The sequence below is a fragment of the Felis catus genome, chromosome A3 (assembly GCF_018350175.1).
Source record: "Felis catus isolate Fca126 chromosome A3, F.catus_Fca126_mat1.0, whole genome shotgun sequence".
Lineage (NCBI taxonomy): Eukaryota > Metazoa > Chordata > Mammalia > Carnivora > Felidae > Felis > Felis catus.
Genome location: NC_058370.1, coordinates 15,339,065 through 15,363,865, shown reverse-complemented (window position 1 = coordinate 15,363,865; position 24,801 = coordinate 15,339,065). Strand labels below are relative to the sequence as shown.

General features: G+C 43.6%; 2 protein-coding genes across 3 annotated transcripts; both read right to left on the bottom strand.

Moving 5' to 3' along the window:
• Positions 1-205: 205 nt before the first annotated feature.
• Positions 206-6,948, bottom strand: LOC101087913 (eppin). 2 transcript variants are annotated; one of them, XM_006929717.4, is made up of 4 exons: positions 6,632-6,916; positions 4,776-4,907; positions 1,002-1,169; positions 206-518 (listed from the first exon to the last, which is right to left on the bottom strand). In XM_006929717.4, the coding sequence occupies exons 1-4, from the start codon at positions 6,714-6,716 to the stop codon at positions 511-513; spliced, it is 393 nt and encodes a 130-aa protein (XP_006929779.1). In that variant the 5' UTR covers positions 6,717-6,916; the 3' UTR covers positions 206-510. The 2 variants fall into 2 exon arrangements, with proteins under 2 accessions (XP_006929779.1, XP_044909484.1); XM_045053549.1 differs by lacking the exon at positions 4,776-4,907 and having other exon boundaries at positions 6,632-6,948.
• Positions 6,949-14,411: 7,463 nt separating this feature from the next.
• On the bottom strand, positions 14,412-22,462 carry WFDC8 (WAP four-disulfide core domain 8). Its single transcript, XM_023251200.2, has 5 exons — positions 22,053-22,462; positions 19,066-19,206; positions 17,614-17,781; positions 15,532-15,672; positions 14,412-14,554 (listed from the first exon to the last, which is right to left on the bottom strand). Exons 1-5 carry the CDS (start codon positions 22,234-22,236, stop codon positions 14,415-14,417), a joined length of 774 nt encoding a protein of 257 aa, XP_023106968.2. The 5' UTR covers positions 22,237-22,462; the 3' UTR covers positions 14,412-14,414.
• Between the last annotated feature and the right edge of the window lie 2,339 nt (positions 22,463-24,801).

Genomic DNA, 24,801 nt, shown 5'->3' with positions numbered 1-24,801 from the left:
ACTAAGGCAATGCCCAAAGACCTTTGTCTTAAAAGGGTCTTACAATTTTTTGAAGAAACAGAGGAGGACAATGTCCCTGGAGCTCTCAGCTCTCGAGAGCTGACTGTTTCCCCTCCCTTTCATTGTGTCACAAGAGGCCTCAGTGACCCTTTATTCTCTGCAAAGTGTAATGTACCAACGGATGTGAATTATTCAGCCTCAGAGGCACAGGACTACACAAAGTACTTTATTGGGGTAAATTGGGAGCTATGCAGGGGGCTCTAGACATTGGACATAAAGAAAAGAAGCATAGAGATGGGTCAAAACAGAATGATACCATGTTTAAGAGTCTGAGATAGAGGAAGGCGAATGCAGATCCTGGGGCTCCGTAAGGGGAAGAGCTGAGGTCTTGGAATGTGAGAGTAGAACAGTGGAAACCAGCGTGGACCATTGGTCAGGCACACAGACAGAGCCTTGGATCATGAGCCAAATCCTGGTGGTTGTTCAGGTACATCCTTAATGCAATGAGGATTATAAGCCTGGAGAGAATGTAGGACAGGACCAGTTAAGCACTTGCGCTCAGCTTATCTTCAGAACAAGTCTTGAAGTTATGCTCGTATATCTTTGCACAGCAGATTAAAACAAAGTGGGTTTGCTTTGGGGAGCTATGGCTTCCTCCTTAAAAGTGGAATTGGATGTGGTTGGGAGCAGATTGCTGGCAATCCAGCACTAATCTGGACGTCTTGTGACCTCTCTGAAGTTGGTCTCTGGGATTTCATCATGTCTGCATCCTCCTTCCATCCCTCATACTTGCCAGCTTTGATTCATGACCACGTCCCTTCCCAAACTCAATTCCCAGAAAGCTGCTATCCAACCCTCTGCCAGGTGCATACTTACCCCCCAAGTGGAGCTGGCTCTGCCAGCACTGGTCTGCCAAGGACGTAGCCAACCCTGAACAAAGCAACCAACACCCAGACCTTTCAGCATGGCCCTAATGAGGTTGGGAAGCCCCAGGGACTCACGTTTTTTGGAGCACATGTTCTGGCACATGTCTTTGGTTTGGAAGTTGTTATTGTTTCCTTTGCAGCCACCATAGATGAACCTGGAGCAGGTACCCTTTTCCTTGTCATACCACCAACGATGAAAAAAGGCCATGCAGGGGCCAGTTTCTTTGGGCATATCACATATGTCTGTAGGGAGACCCCAGAGTTGAGAAATAAGAGTGCCCACCCCTCAAAAAAGGAGCTGTTATTGTTACCCCTGGACACCACCAGAGATGAAACTGAGCAGGCTCCTTTCACCTTTTCACATCTCAGGAGCCCAGACCCATTGGTATATTGTGCACATTGTAGGGAGACCCCAGAGTGGAGCTGTTTGGGTGTCTGCATCCCTGGAGAACATCGGTCTCTCCCATTCCTTCTGGTCACTGTCCCTGTTATCTTCCTGAGAGTGAGGAGACTAATTTGAAGGCTCAGCTCCCAAATCAGTGTGTGTATTGACCTCCCACATTACCTGTCTTGTCCTTGACTTCCTCTTCTGTACAATGGGAATGCAAAATCTCACCCTGCTTGTGGCACAGAACCATCCTGAGGTACAAGTGAGACTGCCTTCATGGCACTTGAGGTTGTGAACTCCTTGATTATATCTGAATGTGCAGCTTCTAGCAGTGCCTGGCATAGAGTAGCTGCTCAGTAAATACATCCTGAATGGGTTAAAGATATGGAAGTGCCTTGGAAATGGCAAATTATAAACCACATACTCTGCCCCCTAAACCATGCCAGGAAGAGAGAATATGGGATCATGAGTAAAGGGGAAGTCCACTCAGGGAAGCCAGGGACTAGTATTTTAGATGGTCCAGCACCTTTCTTCCCTCAGTTAGCTTCAGTCCTGTTATGGGTTGGATTGTGTCTCTCCCTACTCACCCCGCCCCCATTTGTATGTTGAATCTTAATCCTCAGGATTTCAGAATGTGACCCTATTTGGAAATAGAGTTGTGGCAAATGTAATTAGTTCAGATGAGTTATACTGGGGTAGGATGCATCCCTAATCCAACAGGGCTGGTTTCTTTATAGAAAGGGGGAAATTTGGACACACACACACACACACACACACACACACACACACACACACAGAGAGAGAGAGAGAGAGAGAGAGATATGAAGCTGAAGGCAGAAGTCTACAAGCCCAGGATTGCCAAATATTGCCAGCAAACCATCAGGAATTAGACGAAAAGCATGGAACAGATTCTCCCCCTCACAACCTGAGAAAGAACCTGCTTTGCCAACACTTGACCTTGGACTTGTAGCCTGTAGAACTGTGAGACAATATATTGTTGTTTAAGCCACCCAGTTTGTGGTCCTTTGTGGCTGCAGCCCTAGCAAATGAATGTAGATCTGAACTCAACTCTGAGTTCCATGAGGGAAAACTTCCCATAGCTGAACAGGCAAGTCCTGCTGATTTTTATCCTCCTCTTAGCTCACCTCTCTGACACTCTCTTTAAATCTTGGTGTCTCATGCCTGGGCTGTTGGGATAGCCTGGAACTGATCTTCCTGGCCCTGTCTCTGGCCCTTCTAATCAGTCCTTCATTCTGCCTGCCAGAGGAAAGCACCTACTGGACCTGAAACAAAGCTGATCATGTCATTCCACAGCTAGGACCTTTACTTCATGGCAAAGTCTTCCATTGACCCACAAGCCTTTTGTAGTCTGGCTCCCGCTTGTAGTTCTGCACCACCACCTGACACCACAGTACCATTTGAGGTACATGCTCCTGCAACCTTCAACACCCCATGGTATCCCACACCTCCACACCTTTCACTTTCATTTCCTCTGTCCACCCCACTGTTGTTCATTAGCGACAGTCCCACTCTCCCTTCAAAACCTTCCTCAGACATCAGCTCCTCTGTGATGTCACTGACTCCAGTCTAAACCCCACACCCCCATAGCTTCCTGGACCGATCCTTCATTGTTCCACCATGCTTCTGAATCTCTTGTGCATGGTTGTCAATGGATTCCCTCCTCCGTCTTCTCCATGAGGTCATGAGCTTCCAAGGGAGCAGAGATTGTGTCTGATTTCATCTTGGAGCCCCATTCCTAGCAGGTGGTCTGGCATAGAATAGGATCTTGCAGAACGTTGAGGGTAAAACAAAATGCACCCTGACCTGAACCGAATAAGCCATTCATTGAGCACCTACTATGTGCAAGATGCTTTTTAAAATAAATATTTATTTTTGAGAGAGAGACAGACAGACAGAAAGTGCCAACATGAGCAGGGGAAGGGCAGAGAAAGAAGGAGACAGAGAATCCCAAGCAGGCTCCACACCATCAGCACAGAACCCCATGTGGGGCTCGAACTCACGAACCTCGAGATCGTGACCTGAGCTGAAACCAAGAGTGTGACACTCAACTCACTGAGCCACTCATGTGCCCCTCAAGATGCTTCAAGAGACAAAAGGCATGGCCTCTGCTTTTTAGGAACTCCCTAAACAAATAACTTAAGCTAATATGTGTCACTTGGCTAAATTGTGTCCAGGAATTGCTCTAAGCACTTCCTGTGGATCATCTTGTTTGGTCCTCCAAATAGCCTTTAACATTGGTTCTTTTCTTATCTGAGGAAAGTGAGGAACAACAGGGGAAAGTTGTTAATTTGCCCAGGCTGGTGACAGACTAAGACTTGAACTCAGAAAACCTAGATTCAAAAACCCTCACCTTTAGGCAAATGAACAACTCACCATCCTCTTGCCCACTCTGCCCCATTGTCCATTGTCAAGTCCTGCTTACTTTACTGCCTAGACATCTTTCAAACACAGCCCACTCTTCTCCATCCCCTCAGCTACCTCTCTGGTCCAAGCTACCATATTCTCTTTTCCTGAAATTCTTCAAGACATTCTGTTTCTCCTCTGTTAGTGATAAAACCCTGGTCGCATCACTGTCCACCTCAGTGGATTTTCATTGCTCTTGGGATCAAAGTGAGATGCCAGCCCACCAGACCCTGTCTCACCAGATCCTTTCCCTCATGCCGTGCGCATACACATTCTTGCTGTCTGGCCTCTCTAAGCCCCACCGTTGAGCCTTTGTGCATGTTATTCTCTGTGCCTTGAAATCCCTCCCATCCACTCTTTGCCTAAATTTCCTACCCATCCTTCTGAACTCAACTTCAGGTTTGCTTTCTCAGGGAAGCCTTCCTTACCTCCCTGACCACACGAGTCAAATCCCATTATGACTCTCAGAGACACTCAATACATATTTGTTAAATAAATGAGTAAAGAATCTTTGATAGTCTTTTTGGAGCCCAAGAAGATGGGCATGGAGTTAAGATCGCAGGAACAAAGGAAAAACCCTCTGGTCTGCAGTAGTCAAGGGATGTTTCCTGGTGCTAAATTGAACTTAGAGAAGCAGAGAGGCAGCCCCTCAGCAACAAAAAGCTGGTAAATACCAATAGCTTACTTATCACTTGCAGCAACAATGTGCCAACAATGGCCACATGGAGACTAAGAAAATCATGAGTTAGAAATAAACAAAAAAAGAAAACCATAAGAATGAAAGCAGCCAAGAGACTATCTGCTTCAATCCTACACTCACATTCTGTTTGGGGAAATCAAAGCCCAGATTGGATGAAGATACTACCTAATGTCACACATAATATTAGGGGCAGTGATGGATGTAAATTACAGGTCTTCCCGTCCAGCAATCTTGCTGAAAGACCAGCCCTTAGTAAAGCAGGGATGATGCTACACAGGTGGGCAGAAGGTGAGGGTGTGGGCAGAAGGGCTGGTTATTCTGAGGCTCCTAGTATTACCTTGGTGGAGGTCTAAACACTTTTTTCCACAGCTGAAGATGCAACACTTCTTGTTGTCCAGACATTGTCTGTCCTTCGTACATTCATCCCTTTCTTTGAATTCACATTTCTCTTGGATTCTGGGGCATCTCCCTAAAGGAAAGGACAGTTTTACAACCGTGAATCTTAGAGGGCACAGTGTCCACTCTTCTCCCAACCCAAGGCAACTCTGTAAAGTCAGGGATGTTTGCTTTCTCTTTGCTCATCCACAGGAGTCCTTTTCCTTAGGGTGCTCTCATGTATTTCCAAGCACTGCCTACACTGACTTTCCTTCTGACCACTCTCTACCTTCTTACCCCATCCCTAGTTCCACCCCTTAGCCCCATCCCCTCTAATGCAGGATTTCTCAAACTTGCCAGTCTTTATGATCATTATTTATGGGAGGAGGAGGGCTGTCCTGTGGGTGTTAAGCGTCTTGGGCCCCTATCAGTAGGGTGTTCAGCGTCTCGGTCCCCTATCCACCAGAAGCCAATAGCAGTCTCCAGTTTAACAATCAAAAATATCTGCAGATATTGCAAATGTCCCCTGGAAGGCAAAATCGCCCATTGAAATCCACTGGTCTAAATTAATCTGGTCATTTTGGCCTGGTTGAGGAGTCAGTGTTTTGGAGTTCCTCCCAGGGGCGCTATTGCACAATGATTAATAACACTCACCCTGGCGTCAGAGAGTTGGGTTTTTAAATTCTACATCTTGGTTTACCACTCACCTCTCTGAACCTTGGTTTCTTCACTTGTAAACTTGTTTTAGCCTTACAAAGTTGTTGAGGAGGAAATGAGACAAAGTGCGTAAAGTTACAATCATAGGAACCGATGCATAGCAATGTTAACTAACGTTTATCCACTGTTTACCATACGCCAAGGACTTTTCTGTGCATTTTAAATGCTATCTCAGGGCGCTTGGGTGTCTCAGTAGGTTAAGTGTCCAACTTTTGATTTCAGCTTAGGTCATGATCTCACAGTTGGTGAGTTCAAGCCCTGCATCGGGCTCTGTTCTGACAGTGCAGAGTCTGCTTGGGATTCTGTCTTTCCCTCTCTCTCTGTCCCTCTCCTACTCCTGTTCACACTTTCTCTCTCAAAAATAAACTTTAAAAAAAATTTAAATGCTATCTCCCATAATCCTCCTAATACCTCTAAGAGGTCAGTTCTACTGACATCCACATTTTGTGCAGGAGGAGACTGAAGCACATGGAATCTAACTAACTTGCCCTAGTTTATGGCTACTGAACAGTGAAACCAGAGTTTGGACCCACCATGTCTGACTCCAGATCTCTCTAACTCCCTACTTTCTGAGTGTTGACTAAATGGTAACCAATTGTCATTATTACTGTATAGTCATGGAGGATTACTGGCTTCAGTTCAAAGAAACTTCTGGATACTGTCTTTTATCCCAAAGGTAGGGAACCCCTGGGGATGCAGGAATACTTTATAAGACTACATTTGAAAGAATCAGGAGTTGATAGAGATAATATCCTGAGGAAGGAGGCTATTTTTTGTGGGGTAAGGGGAAGATCCCCTAGACTTCCCAGATTCTTAAAGCCCCTCCCATAAATGCAAGATCCTGTGACTCTTCCTTCCACCCCCAATCGACCCTCTACTTCAAAGGGGCTGAAATTGGGGGTTGCCTCAGGTCCAGATTCTTGCATTCAGAGAGGGCATTTCCATAAAGGGGGAAATTGGAAGAAATATTCCAAATACCTCCCAACCTTGGACCAGGGCTAACATGGTGGGAAGCAACTCAAGTCTTAGCACCTGTTCCTTGTTTCATTCTCCCAGCACCCTCCCTCTCTTCAGCGCGAAGGCTGAGGCCCCACTACTTACTGGGAAAGATCCAGTCACCGAAACCCTGGACATTCACTAGAAAGGCGGATAAGACCAGGATGCTCAAAAGTCTAGAAGACGCCATTCTGAAGAAGAGCTGGCCTGTTCAGTGGTTCCAGAATATGAAAATGTCTGGCCAGCCTATTTCTTCAGTAGTCAGTATCTTGGATGTGAGAACTGGAGTCAAGCCAGACACCTCTTATCCTGCTGGGAACGCCAAGTTCCTGAGATCGTCAATGTGGCCAGCTGGCATCTACAGCCCACAGCTCTGGGGAAGAGTCTTTTCTTGGATGGTTCATGATGCTCAACAGCCCGGGCTAGGCTAGGCCCTCTGGTCCACCGTGGGGTGTGGGCAAAGCTTATCTCACTTTCCATGTGAACTTAGGAGTACATGCCACCATCAGGGGTCTTGATAACTTTGAGAGTTATGGAATGTCCTCATTCTCCATTCATTTTCCACTTTATCTGCACACTAACTGCTATGCCCCTTTTGTTTATCTCTGACAATGTATCTCTATGGATGTCTTGGTATCTCTTTGTTTAGATGTGCTTCTCTGTGTTGGTGTCTGCCTTATTCTCTTTTTCTGTGGGCTTCTCATGGTCTCTGTGTCTCTTTCTCCCTCTCCCACCATTTCATCCAACCTTCTCCCTTTTCTCTTTGGGTAGTTCATATTCTTTGACAAAGGCCAAAGAGTAAATATGTTACCACAGAGTGGAGTGTGAGGGAGGAGGAGCCTGTCAGCAGAATTTTCAGATACTGTTTGTCAAGGTCATATTGCTTTGAGAGCAGTGGAGAATGTCAGCAGAGCTTATAGTGAGTGTCCTCTATCTGGTGCATCTTGTTGTCTGAGGAGGAACTGTAAAATGGGAAGGCCTGCCTGAGAGATCACATCCCAGTTAAAGTGCATAGACAGTAGAGTTGCTGGCTTCTGACTGGACTGGTGAAAGGGCCCTGGAGAGAGTGCTGGAGAATTTGGCAGCATTCCTACATGGACTCCACAATGCCTGCCAGCCAGCCAGTCAGTCCCAGTAGAGGGAGAGACGCTCCTTAGAGAGTAAATGTTGTCTGTAGGGCCCCTGTTTCTTTCTTCAACTAGCTGTTGCACTTTGGGTCAAGTTGTTCTCCATTTGTCCTACGTGATGGGCAGAAGCCAGACAAAGCTAGCTGTATCATCAGTGAGTGACTATATGGTCACAAAATTTAGGATCACAGACAGAGCCCCCTGTGGGAATCTGTGGTGTGTGTCTCAGCCTATTGACAGTGATATTCTCAGCTAGGAAGGCCCGAGACACTCTTGGGGGCATATTTACTCAAAGTGAGGCATTCCCTTGACAGACATGCCTCCACCACCACGGGGAAGCATTGTGGTTGGAACAGCCTTTGTGGTTCTTATTGTTATCACAGGACTTACCTCTGCCACACCACCAGGGAACTTCAGAGCACACAATTTATTATTACTCACAAGCCCTGGAGGGTATATGGCATGCCAGAAGGCCACACAGAAGGTTGTGGACAAAGAGAAGGGTAGGAAGAGTGGACCTGGGGCTCTCTGCCTTTATTAGGGTCCAAGGGTGGAATGTCTAGGGTTTCATGGATTCACTTTTTATTGGCGAATTTAAAGCATATAGAAGTGGGAATCAGGGTGTGGGGAGGGAGAAGCAGGGTCACTTGGGTGGTCTGTTATCTGGGATCCTCGAGGCCTTTCCAAAGGGGGAACTTCATGGGTGAGGACAGCCTGGTTCCTTATCTAGCTGTGTTGTTAATATCTGTGTTATACAGCTGGCGCTGCATTTATTTGATATGGATGTCTTAGAAATGGATGCCTCAGCACTCAAAAGCTTAGTGTCAGGCACTTACATTAAAATTAAAAAGCTGCATATCAGGCACTTATACCACACCGTCCAATCCCATCAGTTTCTGGATCCCACTGAACCCCACAAAGGGAGCAGGGAATAGAATTTCTAATGAACCACCAAGATGTCTTGAGCAGTGCTGTCCCTCCTCTCTTATTCTATGTCCCTCCCATACGCAGGCCAGGAGAGAATACAAAGCTGAACCACCTGGTGCAAGGACTCTGAGGGCACACGTCCATTTCTTCATCTTAGAGGGGTCATAAGGCCCAGAGGAGTGCAAATTATGACTCCATGTCACCGAGTGAGTGAGTGTCTGAGATAAAGGTAAGAGGAAAAGGAGTATCTGAGTTCTTGTCGGAGGTCACTATGGAACCTTCTGATATTGGTGTGAATATATCTTACTATGGAGTTGCAGGTAGGGAGGAATAGTGCACACAAAGGGGATAAAGGTGACGTCCATAGTGGGGACAGAAGCTAGGGACCCACAGAGACTAAATGTCCAAATGGCTCCCAGTGCCCCAGGGAAGGCTGAATTCTTCTCTAAATTTTCTTGAAAGTAAATGAAAACTCAGAATTTCTAGTTGTTCTATCTGTTCTGCCTTGCCTAATTTCAAGTCCCACCCAAGGGTCTCACTTTTCAAGCAGATGAGATGAAATTTATGTCTTGGGGGCCTAGGATGAATGACCTCTTTTGCCCCTTCCTTGCTCAGTTTCTTGAAGAAGGCTGAGTAAGGATCCATGTGGATCTTTGCCCTCCTTCCCTTATCTCCTCTCACCGATGGTCAGTCATGGTGCCCTCCCTCTACCTCAGCCACACTTCTATTCTAGCACCAATCTGCTGGTCAGAATGAGGGACTCCAAGGGGTACCAAGGTAGATGGCCTCTACCTGGAGATTTCTGCTTGTAATTAGGCCAAGACATTGATCAAGCTTCCTGTGCTTGGCTTTCTGTGTTGTTTTCTGTGCCTCTAAGTGTGTTACTGAGTTTCGTGTTTGTTTCCTCAAATAAACCCTGAGCTCCACTGAACAGGTCTGTGTCTAGGACCTAGTGTTTAGAACATTAATAGGGCCAGAATAAACACTCGGTGCAGACTATTGGATGAGCAAGGTAGCTATGTGGATAGATGGATGGCTCATAGTATGATGAATGGGAATACAGTTGGAAGAATACAAAGGATGGGTGAGGGTATCATGGATATTTGGGTGCATGAATGCCTGAACATGGCTGGGGGGATGAATGGCTGGGTGAATAAATGGATTGGATTGAACATAAGGATGGATAGGTTAGTAATGGGACAAACGGGTAATTGATGGAAACTCTGGCAGGTAAATGAGTGAATTGTTACGTGGATGGAGGGGAGATGGGTGTAGAAATGATGGAGACCTATGTTGACAGGTATGAGAGAATGTGTTTGTATGAAAGATGAGTAAAGGCTAGATATAAAACAGGCAGCTGGATATGTAGAAAGAAGGTGGGTGAGAAGGGTAAGTGGGTGGATATATGAGTGAGAGAATGGGTGGAAGGATCAATAAGTTTAAAGGTATTTCAATGCAAGCTAGGTGAGCGGATGGATAGGTGGTAAATGCTTTGAATGATTGGTGGATAGTGTGGGTGGGGTGGAAACATGAGTATATTGAAGAAAACATTAAACAAAGTTAAAGACAAAAAAAGAATTATGTACAAAATCAGTTATACTACTTTAAGGTAATACATTTGAAAATAGAGAGAAAATGGATCAATTTTAGCAACATATAAAAGACCGAAATTTACAGAGGAGGAGGTAGAGAGCCTATATACACTGTAAGGTAAAGTACAAGAAAAAAATTAGTAAAAATAGGGTTGCCCAGGTGGCTCAGTTGGTTCAACACCTGACTCTTGATTTTGGTTCAGGTCATGATCTCACAGTTTGTGGGATCAAGCCCTGTGTTGGGCTCCAGGCTGAGTGTGGAGCCTGCTAGGGATTCTCCCTCTCTCTCTCTTCCTCTCTCTCTCTCTGCCTTTCCCCTGCTCGTGCTCGCTCTCTCTCTCAAAATAAAGAAATAAACATTAAAATTTATAAAAAATTATTTCAAATATACCACTATAGAAGAAACCTTACCTAGTTGCTTTTGGAGCTCAATTTTGTGTAGCCCTAAAAAATAGAGAATATTATTAAAATATTATTATGGAAATTTTTATTTAAAATATTACAGACCATAGGTGGTGCCTGGCTGCTCAGTAGGTAGAGTGTGCAACTCTTGATTTCAGGGTCATGAATTCATGCCCCACATGTTGGGCATATATATTACTTAAAAGAAAATAAAAATAAATTGAGATATTAAAATATTACACATCATAGGAAAAATAAGTAACCTCCCAATTAGTTTTCCATGCTAGTTTGTTGAAAGTAATATGATTCCAATAGCAAAACATACAAAGGTAATAGGCCTATTTTTCTCTTGATTGTTGATGTGAAATTTCTGAATAAACTATTTGCTTAAAGTGCCTTTGGTGTATTAATAGAAGTATACCCTCAATATGATTAAGGTCAGTCCTGGAATGCAAGGATGGTTCAACTTATGGAAATTTAATAATATAAGTTCTTATACTAACAAATTAGAAGAGAAAATTATTACATGATTAGATGCTTAAAGTGTATTTGATAAAATTCCACAGTAATATCCAATAACAATAGTAAATGTATAAAAAGAAAACCATCCAAGTGCAGTAAAATCTATTTATCCCAAAGCCCACAACAAATGACATTTCATACTGCAGGAGACACTGATTTTAAGATAAAGAACCAGACAGGGATAGATGTCATTACCTTTATTTTCAACATTATTTCAGAGGCTCTACATGATACAAAAAGACAAGAAAACAAAGTCATGACATTGGGAAACAAAAGAGTCAAATTACTCATCATTTTCAGATATGATTATATATAAAATATAAGTGAACTCATTAAATATTGTTATACTTCTTTTTTTTCCCAACAACAATTTTTAAAATTATCTCAAATGCTTTGTTTTAATCAAGAATATTTTCTTAGAACCTGTCGTGTTTTTTTTCCATTTCATTGCTTCTAAATATACTATTGTTTTTGCTTCACAAATGATATTTCTGAATCCATTCTTCATATTTTAATCCAACCTCATTTATTTATTTGTTTTTACTTTTTTATTTAAGTCCAAGTTAGTTAACATGTAGTCTAATAATGATTTCATGAATAGAATTTAGTGATTCATCACTTACATGTAACACCCAGAGCTCATCCCAACAAGTGCTCTCCTTAAAGTCCATCACCCATTTAGCCCATCCGCCTACCCAACATCCCTCCAGCAACCCTCAGTTTCTTTTCTGTATTTAAGAGTCTCTTATGGTTTGTTTCCCTTCTCTTTTTTTTTAATCTTATTTTTGCTTCCCTTCCTCTATGTTCATCCCTTTTGTTTCTTAAATTCCACATATGAGTGAAATCATATGATATCTTTTTCTGATTTATTTCACTTAGATTAATACACTCTAGTTCCATCACATTGTTGCAAATGGCAAGATTTCATTCTTTTTGATCACCAAGTAATATTACAGTGTGTGTGTGTGTACACACACCACTTGTATGTGTATCTATGTATACCACATCTTCTTTATCCATTCATCAGTTGGTGGACATTTGGGCTCTTTTCATAATTTGGCTATTGTTGATAGTGCTGCTATAAACAATAGGGTGCATGTGCTCCTTAGAATCAGCACTTTTGTATCCTTTGGATAAATACCTAGCAGTGCAATTGTTAGGTTGTAGGGTAGTTCTATTTTTAACTTTTTGAGGAACCCCCATATTATTTTCCAGAGTGGCTGCACCAGTTTGCATTCCCATCAGCAGTGCAAAAGAGTTCCCCTTTCTTAACATTCTCACCAACATTGGTTGTTTTCTGAGTTGTTAATGTTAGCCATTCTGACTGGTGTGAGGTGGCATCTCATTGTGGTTTTGATTTGTATTTCTCTGGTGATGAGTGATGTTGAGCATCTTTTTATGTGTCTGTTAGCCATTTGAATGTCTTCTTAATAATTTTTTTAATGTTGATTTATTTTTGAGAGAGACAGAGACAGAATGCGAGTAGGTTAGGGGCAGAGAGAGAGGGAGACACAGAAGCAGAAGCAGGCTCCAGGCTCTGAGCTGTCAGCACAGAGCCTGACGCGGGACTCGAACTCAAGAGCTGTGAGATCATAACCTGAGCCGAAGTCGGACGCTCAACCGACCAAGCCACCCAAGCGCCCCTGAATGTCTTGTTTGGAAAAGTGTCTACTCATGTCTTCTGCCCATGTCTTAACTGGATTATTTGTTTTTTGGGGGGAGGGGTGTTGAGTTTGGTAATTTCTTTATAGATTTTGGATACTAACCCTTTACCTAATATGTCTTTTGCAAATATCTTCTCCCATTCTGTCAGTTGCCTTATAGTTTTGCTGATTGTTTCCTTCACTGTGCAGAAGCTTTTTATCTTGATGAGGCACCAATAGTTCATTTTTGCTTTTGTTTCCCTTGCCTCTGAAGACATTTCAAGTAAGAAGTTGCTGCGGCTGAGGTCAAAGAATTTGCTGCCTGTGTTCTCCTCTAGGATTTTGATGGTTTCCTGCCTTAAATTTAGGTCTTTCATCCATTTGAGTTTATTTTTGTGTATGGTATAAGAGAGTGGTCCAGGTTCATTCTTCTGCAAGTCTGTCCAGTTGTCCCAACACCATTTGCTGAAGAGACTGTCTTTTTTCCATTGGATATTCGTTCCTGTTTTGTCAAAGATTAGTTGGCCAGATATTTGTGGGTCCATTTCTGGATGCAAAAATTCCCAACAAGATATTACCAAGCCAGGTCCAATAATACATTAAAAGAATTATTCACCACAATAAAGTGGGATTTATTCCTGGGATTCAGGGCTGGTGCAGTATCCACAAATCAATCAATGTGATACATCACATTAATAAAAGATAGGATAAGGACTACATGATCCTTTCAATAGATACAGAAAAAGCATTTGACAAGATAGAGCATCCTTTCTTGATAAAAACCCTCAAGAAAGTAGGGACAGAAGGAACATACATCAAGATCATAAAGGCCATAAATGAAAGACCCACAGCTAATATCACCCTCAATGGGGGAAAAGGGAGAGCTTTCCCCTAAGGTCAGGAACATGACGAGGATGTCCATTCCCACCACTGTTATTCAACATAGTGTTGGAAGTCCTAGCCTCAGCAATCAAACAACAAAAAGAAACAAAAGGCATCCAAATTAGCAAGGAGGAAGTCAAACCTTCATTTTTCACAGACAACATGATACTCTACATGGAAAACCCAAAAGACTCTACCAAAAAACTGCTAGAACTGATTACATGAATTCAGCAAAGTTGTAGGATATAAAATCAACACACAAAAATCAGTTGCATTTATATACACCAATAATGAAGCAGCAGAAAGAGAAATCTAGGAATCAATCCCATTTACAGTTGCACCAAAACCCATAAAATACCTAGGAATAAACCTAAGAGGTAAAAGATCTATACATGAAAAACTAGAAAGCTTATGAAAGAAATTGAAGATGCAAAATAAATAGGAAAACAGTCCATGCTCTTGAGTTGGAAGAACAAATATTATTAAATTGTCAATACTACCCAAAGCAATCAACATATTCAATGCAATCTCTATCAAAATAACATCAGCATTCTTCACAGAGGTAGAACAAACAATTCTAAAATTTGTATGGAACAAGAAAAGACCCCAAATATCCAAAGTATTATTGAAGAAAACCAAAGCTGGAGGCATCGCAGTTCCAGACTTCAAGCTGTATTACAAAGCTGTAATCATCAAGACAGTATGGTACTGGCACAAAAACAGACACATAGATCAATGGAATAAAATATTGTTATACTTCTTAAGACAGCTTGGCAAGGTTTCCACTTACTATTCATTTTTGAGGTTCCAGGCACTTCAATCCACAATGTGAACAGCACTTCTGTGACACTGGGCAATCATTATCCTGAAGACACTTGGGTCTATCAAATGTGGAACACACCACAGGCTTGTGTGGGCAGAAACCTGATTTGGCTTTATGGGATAAAATAAAACACTTGATCTTGAAATACTTGATTATAGTTTGAGACAAAGTTGGGAGATTTGGGGAACCCTAAACAGGGCTTTCTTCTGATGAAGTCTCTTACCCTTCCCCCTAGAGTAACAATAGATTGTACAAGGCAGATTATCAACTTTCTATGGCTAACAATTTGAGGAGTATCAAAAAGGCTTGACATCTCTGAGTTACAAAATCTGATAGGATTCCTGCTGGCCCTCAAAGAGCTAATGGATTTATTTGGGTTATCTGATCCCAGATTACCAGAGATAAAAGGAATATGGGAGAGCACCCAGAACTTCCTTTTTAAATATAAACTGTACAAATTGAGGATCATGTAGGGAAAATGAGTTGTCTACGGCCATAATGAAAATGAGTAGAAGAGTTGAAGTCAGTTGAAAGGACTTGGATTTCTTCCACCATACTGTGCTGTACCTCAAAACACTAACAATCTCTGGGACAAGACTATACTAACTCAGCACTACATGAAGGAGTGAGACCTAACCTCAGAAACTACAGAGTTCACTTCTGCCCCAACAACATTTTGCTGCCAATCATTACTGCAGCATACCTACAGGATGTGGATATGCTCTACATGCTCTGAAGTTCTGTGCAGACATAAGGGCTTATTAGGAATGTACCTAATGGTTATCATTTTTTTGTACAAATAAGTGGGTATTGTCACCTGTCAGCCATTGAAGATGAGACTTAGAATAAATAAGTTCTCATGGGGAAAAATAGGGAGTGATACTATGCATGATTGTCTTTGAAGCCTAGCAAATAAGTTTCCTGAGATCAGCACAACAACACAAGAGCAGTGATTGGGCATCAAAAAAGGAAAAGTTCCCAAGAGACCCCTAAGGTCAACTGAAGGGGTATCTCCTATTCCATGGGCCAACATGACATCCTTAGCATATGCCCCGGAGACTTTGGGAGGTATACCCCCAGTCCTCACCTGTCCAGGCCATGGCACAAACAAAGCCACACATGGATTCACAACATTTGTCACTTTGGGGGCAATCGATGTCACTCGTACACAGAGATGAACACTCCATACGGTTCTTGAAAGGGAAGAGTGGGCAATGTCCTTTCTTGACTAAAACAAGAGCAGATGTGAGTTCTCTCAAACCCCAGCCCATCTCACTGTTTTAAACAGCTTTCTCTTCCCCTCCAAACTAGTATCTCTTTCTGTCACTTGGTTCACTCTACCCTGATGGCCTCTGGTAGGCTGTGAAGGAATGTAATGCCTCACCATCTCATGGGATGTAGTAGAAAGAGAGTAAGGCTGGGTGTTTGAAGCCCCAGGTGAGAAGATGACTCCCCAGACCAGGGTGGCAGCTGTTGATGTGGTAAGAAGTGGTCAGATTCTGGATCTATTTTCAAGGTAGATCTAAAATGATTTCCTAATGCAATGGATGTGGATTGAGAAAGTGCAATGCTGATTCATCAAGGGTTACTTAGAAGTTTGTTTTGTTTTGTTTTTTCAACCAAGCTGGAGAGAAGTATGGACAGAGCAGGTTTGAGATGGGAGAGCAAAGATGAGTGGTTCTTAAACAAATGAAGTGTGAGATGTTTTTGAGATCCTGATGGAGGAGAAGACAAGGCAGTTGGAGTTTGGGAGTCAGATTCAGGCTGGAGATACAACTGTGTGAGTCACTAGGGTAGAGATGGTATTGAAATGAATTCTTTAGAATTTTGTTCATGTTTCTGTTGTCCTTATCTGATTGCAAATTCTATGAGGGTAGGAGGTGCTTCCTTTCTTCTTCCCCTCCACCTTCTTCTTCTCTTTCCTTCTCTTTCTACCTCTTCTTCCTCTTCCTGTTCTCCTTCTACTCCCTCTTCCTCTTCTTCCTCCTACTGCTTATCTTCCTCCTCCTCCTCTTTCTTCTCTTTCTCCTTCTTCTTCTTCTCCCCCTTCTCCCCTTTTTCCTTCTCCTCCTCGTCCTTCTTCTTCTTCCTCCTCAGGTCAGACTCTAACAGACCATGGTGTGTTTGACTCTCAAAACTATTGTTAGGTTCTTTCTGAGGTCTAAACATAAATTTCCCACAAACCAGCTCAAACCAATTTCCCTGGCCTCTTCTTCTGGTTTCTGAGAGAGAGCCAAGGTCTAGTTTATAGTGCCATAATTCCTTACAGCCTCCCATAAAGGGCCAGGCCACAAGGTTGCCTTGGCCATTCAGGCTCACTAGGCCTATAGAATTAAAATTTCAGATCTACCCCTGACCCACTGTGAATCCTTGGGCAACTAAATTTACCTCTCTGTTTTCTTGTCTGTAAAATGGAGGTGATGGTATACATTTCAGCCTGCATTGCAGAATCTGAGGTCAAAGTTCTAGTGCTGCTTTGTAAAGTCACACAGTGCTGTGCATTTTGAACATCAACGGCCACCACCTCAATTATTACCATTTAGCAAACTGACACTACTGAACAGCCATCATGTCAAATATTTGTGTCCTGATCACATATAATCATACCAACAACTCAGCAATGACTTTTGTTATTCCAGTATTATGGGGGAGGGAACTGAAACTCAAACAGGTGAAGAAATTTGCAGTAAGTGGGAAAAAGGGGATTTTTATCTACATCATTTGTCACTTAAGCTCTGTAAGACACTGTCTCCCAACATTACTGCTAATGGTCATTATAGTAAGGAATTAATCCACAGCCCTCACCTTCACTCCACCCTATTCTTCACCTACTCCATGCTCTATCCCTACTTCTTGGGAAACCAGAGCTGACCTGCTTATGTTCCATTTTTGAGTAAGTACTTAGGTAACACTCAACAGGTATGTGCACTATATCAGTTTCCTGGCACAACAACTCCATCAGGTCAATACTATCATGACCCCCCATTTTGTAGACAAGAAAACTGAAGCTCATGGAAACAGGAAACTGACCCAAGACCACCTGTTCAGTGAATTATTGAGCTAAGAGTTGAACAAAACATTTTAACCTTAAAGCCTGAGCATATGAATATTCTGATGTACTATTTCCAGTTACACTAGGCCCTCAGATGGCCAGGCATATAAGTCTTACCAATTAATGTGCAAGCCATTATGCAGTGTTCCTTGCTGATGAAGTTGTTAGCATTCCCATAGCAACCTCCATAGGTAAAGGGTTTGCAGAGGTGATGTTTATTGTCAAAATACCAGTGCATGATATTACTGTTACAGTTTCCTTGGTCTGAGGGTAGCATGCAGGGTTCTGAGGACAGGAAACAAAGAGGGAAGAACATAAAGGGTAGCAAAAACAAAGAAGGGTTCAGGCCCTCACCTTTGTGCAGTTCTTGGTATTTGATCCAAGTGATTAGGAGACCATCATCAATAAAATTTCTAGCCTAGCTCTACTACAAATACTCTATGTTGCATTGAATCTCTGAGCATCATTCACACCTTTCAAAAGTCATAGTGAAAAGCATATGAGGTGCTTTGGAGCTGATCTTTCTTCTCTACTGCCTGAGCTTTGGGAGGACAAGACTTGTTCAATGACTATATCCAAAATGCCTAACAAAGTGCCTGGCACATAGATAGAATGAAACATCAAGAAGGAAAAAAAAAAAAAAACACCAATCTCTCATGTTTGGAAATTGATCAGAGCTCACAGCTGAGCCATGGTGTGCCCCTGTCAGATATTAACCAGCTCACCAGACAGCTACATCAAACAAGGTCACTCTGGGACCATGATAAAGGGAGACCAAAAACAGTAATTGTGAAAGCCACAGAATACCCAACATCTATGAGTGATTTATGTTTCTCTACATTATGGCTTTATCCTCAGTCTAGCCTCCCTTCTCTATAGATAAGATCACATGAGATAATCATAAAATTGCCCCACTTTCTGACAACACCCCATATAGGCCAAATCCACCTCTGCAAATTACTCAGTCAAAGCCTCAATCCCATAGTAGATTCTTTCCAACAGCTTCTTACTGAGATCTCTCAGGTTGTCTATGGTGAACATTCTCCCTCACTGCAATGAGTAGTAAATCCAACTTGTTCAAATACATATGTGTTCCTGGTGGTCTTTGACCAAAGGACACTAACAGTAGATATTTTTTGAGTCAATAAATGGATATCTATATCTATAATGCACAATTTCCTCTTATGAGATGCTCTATACTTTGAGTTACCAGAAAACCTCTTTGAAGGCCAAAGAGTCCAAAAATAAGACCAGCATCTAAGCTGACTGGGGTTTACATTTACCACAGTGGCAACAATAGCCTCTTGACACATAGGAAGTGTACGGCAAGTATTAGTTATTTGTGAATGCTTGAATGTTGAACCAAGAAGACTAACATCAATATTATCCAGTTGCCATCCACCATGCTTAGACTCACTGTTTGTACTTGAGGGTTGGAATATAATTAGAAAAAGAGAAAATCATGAGCCCTGGCCTCTTTGTCCTACCATTCAAGGGAATCATTCAGCAAGTTCTAGACGGGGCAGGAAGTAAGACACCTCAAAAGGCCCTCAGCCTTGGTGCCACTACCTTGGAGTGGATCCATGCACTTCTTCCCACAGGCAAATGAGCAGCACTTCATCTGTTCCACGCAGTGCCCATCAGTTCGGCACCAATCTGGAACTTTAGTTTCACAGGTGATCCTCTCATGGGGGCACACTCCTGGTTTCTCTGCAAGAGAACAATGTCCACATTCACATCCCTTGAGAGTTTCAGCTCTCCCTCCCCGCCCCCCCCCCATGGCAAAGGGGAATAGTGACATTCCCTCAGCCCTCTCCTCTACCTTCCATCCTCAGTGCTTGCTTTGCTTATCTTATGGGCTGGGTCTGCCTCTCACCACTTGTAGCTCATTTAGATTGATCTGAATCAGGAAACTGTGTTTCCTGGAAGAAGGAAAGGGAAGGGAAGCATCTCAGATTCTACAGCAGGGAGTTAAATAGGGACCAGGAGCCTTACCTTAAGTTTGGGAACTCCTCTCTCCTCTTAAAATTTAATATTTTAATGTCTAATCCCTCTGCCTCCAGTATCTCAGTTGACAGGGAAATTAGTAAGGAGTGGTGTAAATATCATGGAAATAGGAATATTGTGGTCGCGATACCCGATTTGGGCCCCTGACTCCTTGTGAGCTCGAGAACAACCTGAGTTCCACTATGTAACTTCACAGTTACCTTTAAAGTGGGCAGGAATGGTGCAGCGAGAGGAGCACTATAAGACAGACCTGGCGTGGGAGCCTGACTCCAACATGACTAGCTAAGTTATCTTGGAGAAAAAAGTCTTCCTTCTGAGTCCTAAGCTTTCCACCTATAAAATGAGAATTTCAATCTCTTCTTTACAGTCTGCTTATAAGAATTAAGGAAGGTGATGTCTGTAATGCACTCATCACAGTACCTGCCACATGGGAACAGCATGGCAGATATGGGATTGCATCCTCCCTTTGTAGGGTTAAACATGGCTGCCTCATATCCGTCCCGGTAGGAGGCAGAATCTTAAAGTTGCACCCCCCAGATTCCCATCGTCTGGTTATTGAATTAAACATGAATTTAGGTACTGCTGTGGAGAAATTTCATAGATGGGAGCAAAGTCCCAAGTTAATTGACCTTAAAATACAGAGATTATCTGAGTGGGCCAGACCGAAGCTGTCGAGTCCTTTAAAAAGGAGGGGTTTTCCCCTGATTAACAGAGAAGAGGTAAGAGAGATTCGAAGGGTGAGAGGAATCTAACATGCTATTAGTAGCTTTGAGGATGGAAGAAGCTAATTGCCCTGGACTAAGGGTGGCCTCTGGAAGCAACCTCAATAGTGCAACTGCTACAGCTAGTAAGCATGGACGAGGACCCTGGGTCCCAGATGGAAACTGCAGCTTTGGCTGACACCTGGATGTCAGCCTGGTGACAACCTGAACAGAGACAGAACCTGAGCCAGACGCACCACACCAGACTTCTGAACTACAGGTAGTGTGTTACACAGCCAGAGATAGCTACTACCCTGTGCCAGGGGCAATGAGGCTCTAAACTGAGCATCCCTCCAGTGAGATCTACTGGAGAAGCATGATCCTTTTGGATACCACTGACTTGGAATTATAGAAGTTTAGCATTGGAAACACCATATTTATCATTAGTATCACCCTCTTACTTTCTTAGGTTAAAAAATATGAGGTCAGATGAGAAAATATAGTGGATGAAGGATGAATTGAAATTGTTAGTACTTTCCAGTTATATTTCTTAGCCTTCATACCACCCTTCATGCACCCTCCAAGGATGCCCTGAGGCTGAGTATATGGTTCCTAATGCCGAGTTGTGTATTGAAAACACCTGTGCATCTTTTAGAAAATATAGACCATGTCCTGAATCAGAATCTCAAGAAAATGAAGCCGAGGGACTCAACTTTTTAAAAGTGCCACTGGTGACACCGAAGCAGTTAGGCATCATGATGTAGGCTACTACTTGGGAATCCCTGTTCGAGGTTTGGGCACAGTGAGAGCAAAGCAAATCAAAGAGGGACACATCCAAAGAGGTAAAAAGGCACAGAAATCTTGGAATTATAAAGACAAATGTCTCCTCACTAGGGTTGACTTTACCCAGGCCCACCTCTCTCCTGCTTCTGGGGGCATTTAAACCTTTTTTGGGTTCTACACTTTAGCTCCTTCCCCTTCTGTCAGCTTCAGCTCCCACTTAGAATCCTCCTCCCTCCCAGCCAGCCTTCTCCAGCCACTTAGCTTGTCCATGTGGTCTCCCCTGAAGCACACAAACTGGGGATTCCTCTGCAGCTACTGGGAATGCTCCCCAAAGTTTGGGTCTTGCTCTCTGCTGTCATTCCTTGACACATACTTCCCACAGACCACATCCATTCCCACGATGCTATCTGTGGTTCCTATGCCTCCCTCCTGACCTATCCCCACTTCCCAGCTAAGACACATATCCAACCACCTGGCAACATACATCTGGGCATCTCATAAGACCTCTTTTCCCACATGTACAAAACTGAACTAGCATCTCCCTATGCCTTAGCAGTGCCTCCTTCTCTCTGCTCCCATCGTTATATTGGCATCAATATGCCCCCAGGCTATCAAGAGAACCCTGAGATTCACTCCTCCCTCTCTGTCACCCCAGCATCCTGTCAGACATGGACTCGGGTCAGTTCTTCCTCCTAATCTCTCTCCAAGTCCCATGGCTTCCCCTCTTGGCCACCACTTCCAAGACAGCTCCCAACCTCCTCCCATGTCTCTCTTCCACTTGTGCCACCTCCTCCTCACTGTCCTCTGACCTCAGGTCCTCCCCAGTGTTTGATTCACCTCCAAAAAATTAACTTGGAAAAGATACAAATGAGGCAAAGTTAAGGAAATAATTTGGGGGCTCCAGTCAGGGAAGGATTCAAAGGTCCCAGGGTGGGTGAGCAGGGCTAGTCCTCTGAAGCCACAGTAGAAGTTCCTTCATCTGACATGAGTCCTTGCCTGCTGTCTGACTCTCAGTCCCAGGAAGGCCTCCTGAAGAAGGGGCAGCCGTAGCTTCCCTCAACCCACCTTTGACTCTTTTCATTGGCGATGAAGATGTCTCCTCCAAAGAGAGAGAGAGAAGCAGCAGGAACACTACATTCCTTGGGGAGAAGACTGAACTGTGGACAGGAAGGTGCCTGTGTGGGGTGACAAGAGACGTGGGGATTAGGCACAAGCCAGACAGAGATACAGAGGGTGTGCTGAGAACCATGCAGATGGTCCACACTTCCCTCAGTTCACAGATGAGGAAATCAAGATACACGGTGGGGAAGGGGGTTGTCTGAGGTCACGTGGAGAGTAGGGCAGGCCCTTCAAGCCCAGGACCCTCCTGTTGGCCCCACACTCTGTCCCGGCACTGGTCCATGACCCACCGGGACCCTCGCCCATTGTGTTACTCCTACATGAGAGGTCACATATCAGTGATCACAGGGATTTGTCTGGAACAGTTGCAGGGCTGGTCTGCCCACTGTCATTCCCAGGGCAACCCCAGACACGAGAGAACACCTTTTTCTTGCTCCACTGATGGCAAGAAACTGATGGTAGGAGACTTTCAGGAGGGCCTTGACATGTTCCATATGGTCCAGGAGCAAAAAAGTCCCAGATGACCGAGGGTTAACCAAAGGATCCCTCATTTCCTTTCTGTTGTTATCCAAGCCTAGCTTCTGATACTCCTAGAGCACCTCATACATAGACGACCCTCCCCCACTCACTCAATCCCATTTCCATATGTCTCTTCCTGGTCCTTATGTACTGTTTCATTTTGTGATGTGAAGAACTGATAAGGCCATACTGTGTTACCTCTCAAACTAAGATGCGTTTTGAGGGGCACTTGTCTGGCTCAGTTGGTTGAGCATCTGACTCTTGATTTTGGCTCAGGTCCTGATTTCACTGTTTGTGAGATTGGTCCCCCGCTGTCTGCGGAGAGAATCCTGCTTGGGATTCTCTCTCTCCCCGCCTCTCTGCCCCTCCCCCACTCGTGGGTGCTCACTCTTTCTCTCTCTCTGTCTCTCTGAAAATAAATAAATAAACTTAAACAAATTAAATTAAATGAATAAATACATAAATGCAATTTGAAAACAGCAAGAGAGGAGGGAGGCAGACAGGAAGAGAGAAAGAGAGAGACAGAGAACGTCATTATGCCCAGAATGCACCTATATTATTGGTGGAACTTCAGACCTTGCCAGGAGTCCTTTCCGGATCTCCTGAACCATATTACGTGGCTGCCTAAGGGGAAAGACTTGTAGCAATTTATCGTTTCCCACCCCCGCCACCAGAATTCTAATCCTGTATCCTCTCTGAATGTTACAGCAATGCCTGGACTGTCCGGAATGGCAGTTATGGCCCCAAACTCAGTGACAACTGGTTTTGGGTCCTGGCTTGGTAACTTACAGGTGTAGCCGTATGCGGATCCTCAGTTTCCTCATCTAGGAAATGGAAATGATACACCTACCTGGCAGCTTTGTTGTCACTGGGAGAATTAGATGAGATTGTGTGAGATTACTCCTGGGTGGTGTGGAATGGTCAAAAGCAGTGCTTGAGGTTGGACCTGAGTTCACATTGTGGATCCCCCACTTGCCAGCTATGTGGCCTTGGCTCAGCCACTGAACCTCACTGAGCCTCAGTTTTACTTTTCTTTCTTTCTTTCTTTCTTTCTTTCTTTCTTTCTTTCTTTCTTTCTTTCTTCTTTTTCTTTCTCTCTTTCTTTCTTTCTTGATTTTATTTTTATTTTATTTTTTTTTTAATTCTTTTTTCAACGTTTATTTATTTATTTTTGGGACAGAGAGAGACAGAGCATGAACGGGGGAGGGGCAGAGAGAGAGGGAGACACAGAATCGGAAACAGGCTCCAGGCTCCGAGCCATCAGCCCAGAGCCTGACGCGGGGCTCGAACTCACGGACCGCGAGATCGTGACCTGGCTGAAGTCGGACGCTTAACCGACTGCGCCACCCAGGCGCCCCTTGATTTTATTTTTAAATCTCACCCAATGCTGGGCTTGAACTCACAAGCCTGAAATCAAGAGTCGCTCATTCTGCTCACCAAACCAGCCATGCGCCCCCAAGCCTTGGTTTTCTTTAAAGGAAATAGTAACACAACTACTTCATACACATTAGAACAAATTGAAGTATGTGGAAAGCATGGTGACTGGCATATAGTGCTTAATATATTTTAGTCAATAAAAAAATAATTCACTGAATGAAAAAGAAAGTTATTACCTTTTCAGCTTTTGAGTGTCCTGTAAGACTGTGTATATCATTGCTTTTATTCCCCCAAAAGATTAGCCAAGGCCCTAGGGTGCCTTAAATTCTTGTAATCAAATCACCCTTTTGGTGTGAAGTTTTACACCTGTTAACCCAGTTTTCGGAATTCATTGGTTAGATTAGCCTGTAGTCAGTTAGTAGGAATCAGAGCTCCCAGGGTGGGGGTGCAGGGCGAGATGCAGACCAAAGTTGCCAAATATAATACAGCATGTCCGGTTAGAATTTTTCATTGAAGTATATCCCATGAAATACAAGGACCATCGTTATACTAAAAATTATTTGGTGTTTACCATTCAAATTTAGTTGGTCAGCTTATATTGTTATTTGCTAAATCTGGCAACTTTAAAACAGAGTGGATTCATTTTGATTTGAGGAGGATCTGTTTGGGCAAGAGACTACAAAACATGGGTCCTATGGGGAATGAGCAAATGCGTGTGGGGGACTTGCCCAGTGGCCCTAGGCAACGGGACAGACGTGGGAGGCATGGGCACTAGGGTGCTGTAGGAACAGCAACGAAC

Excerpts from the sequence above, each read along its gene's own strand:
- LOC101087913 (XM_006929717.4), bottom strand. The coding sequence starts at position 6,716 with ATGGCGTCTTCTAGACTTTTGAGCATCCTGGTCTTATCCGCCTTTCTA. Across the intron at positions 4,908-6,631 it reads CGGTGACTGGATCTTTCCCA|GGAGATGCCCCAGAATCCAA; the intron begins GTAAGTAGTGGG and ends CCTTTCCTTTAG. Across the intron at positions 1,170-4,775 it reads GTGTTTAGACCTCCACCAAG|ACATATGTGATATGCCCAAA; the intron begins GTAATACTAGGA and ends GTCTCCCTACAG.
- WFDC8 (XM_023251200.2), bottom strand. The coding sequence starts at position 22,236 with ATGGTTCTCAGCACACCCTCTGTATCTCTGTCTGGCTTGTGCCTAATC. Across the intron at positions 19,207-22,052 it reads GCCAATGAAAAGAGTCAAAG|AGAAACCAGGAGTGTGCCCC; the intron begins GTGGGTTGAGGG and ends GTTCTCTTGCAG. Across the intron at positions 15,673-17,613 it reads AATGGCTTGCACATTAATTG|TCAAGAAAGGACATTGCCCA; the intron begins GTAAGACTTATA and ends CTCTTGTTTTAG.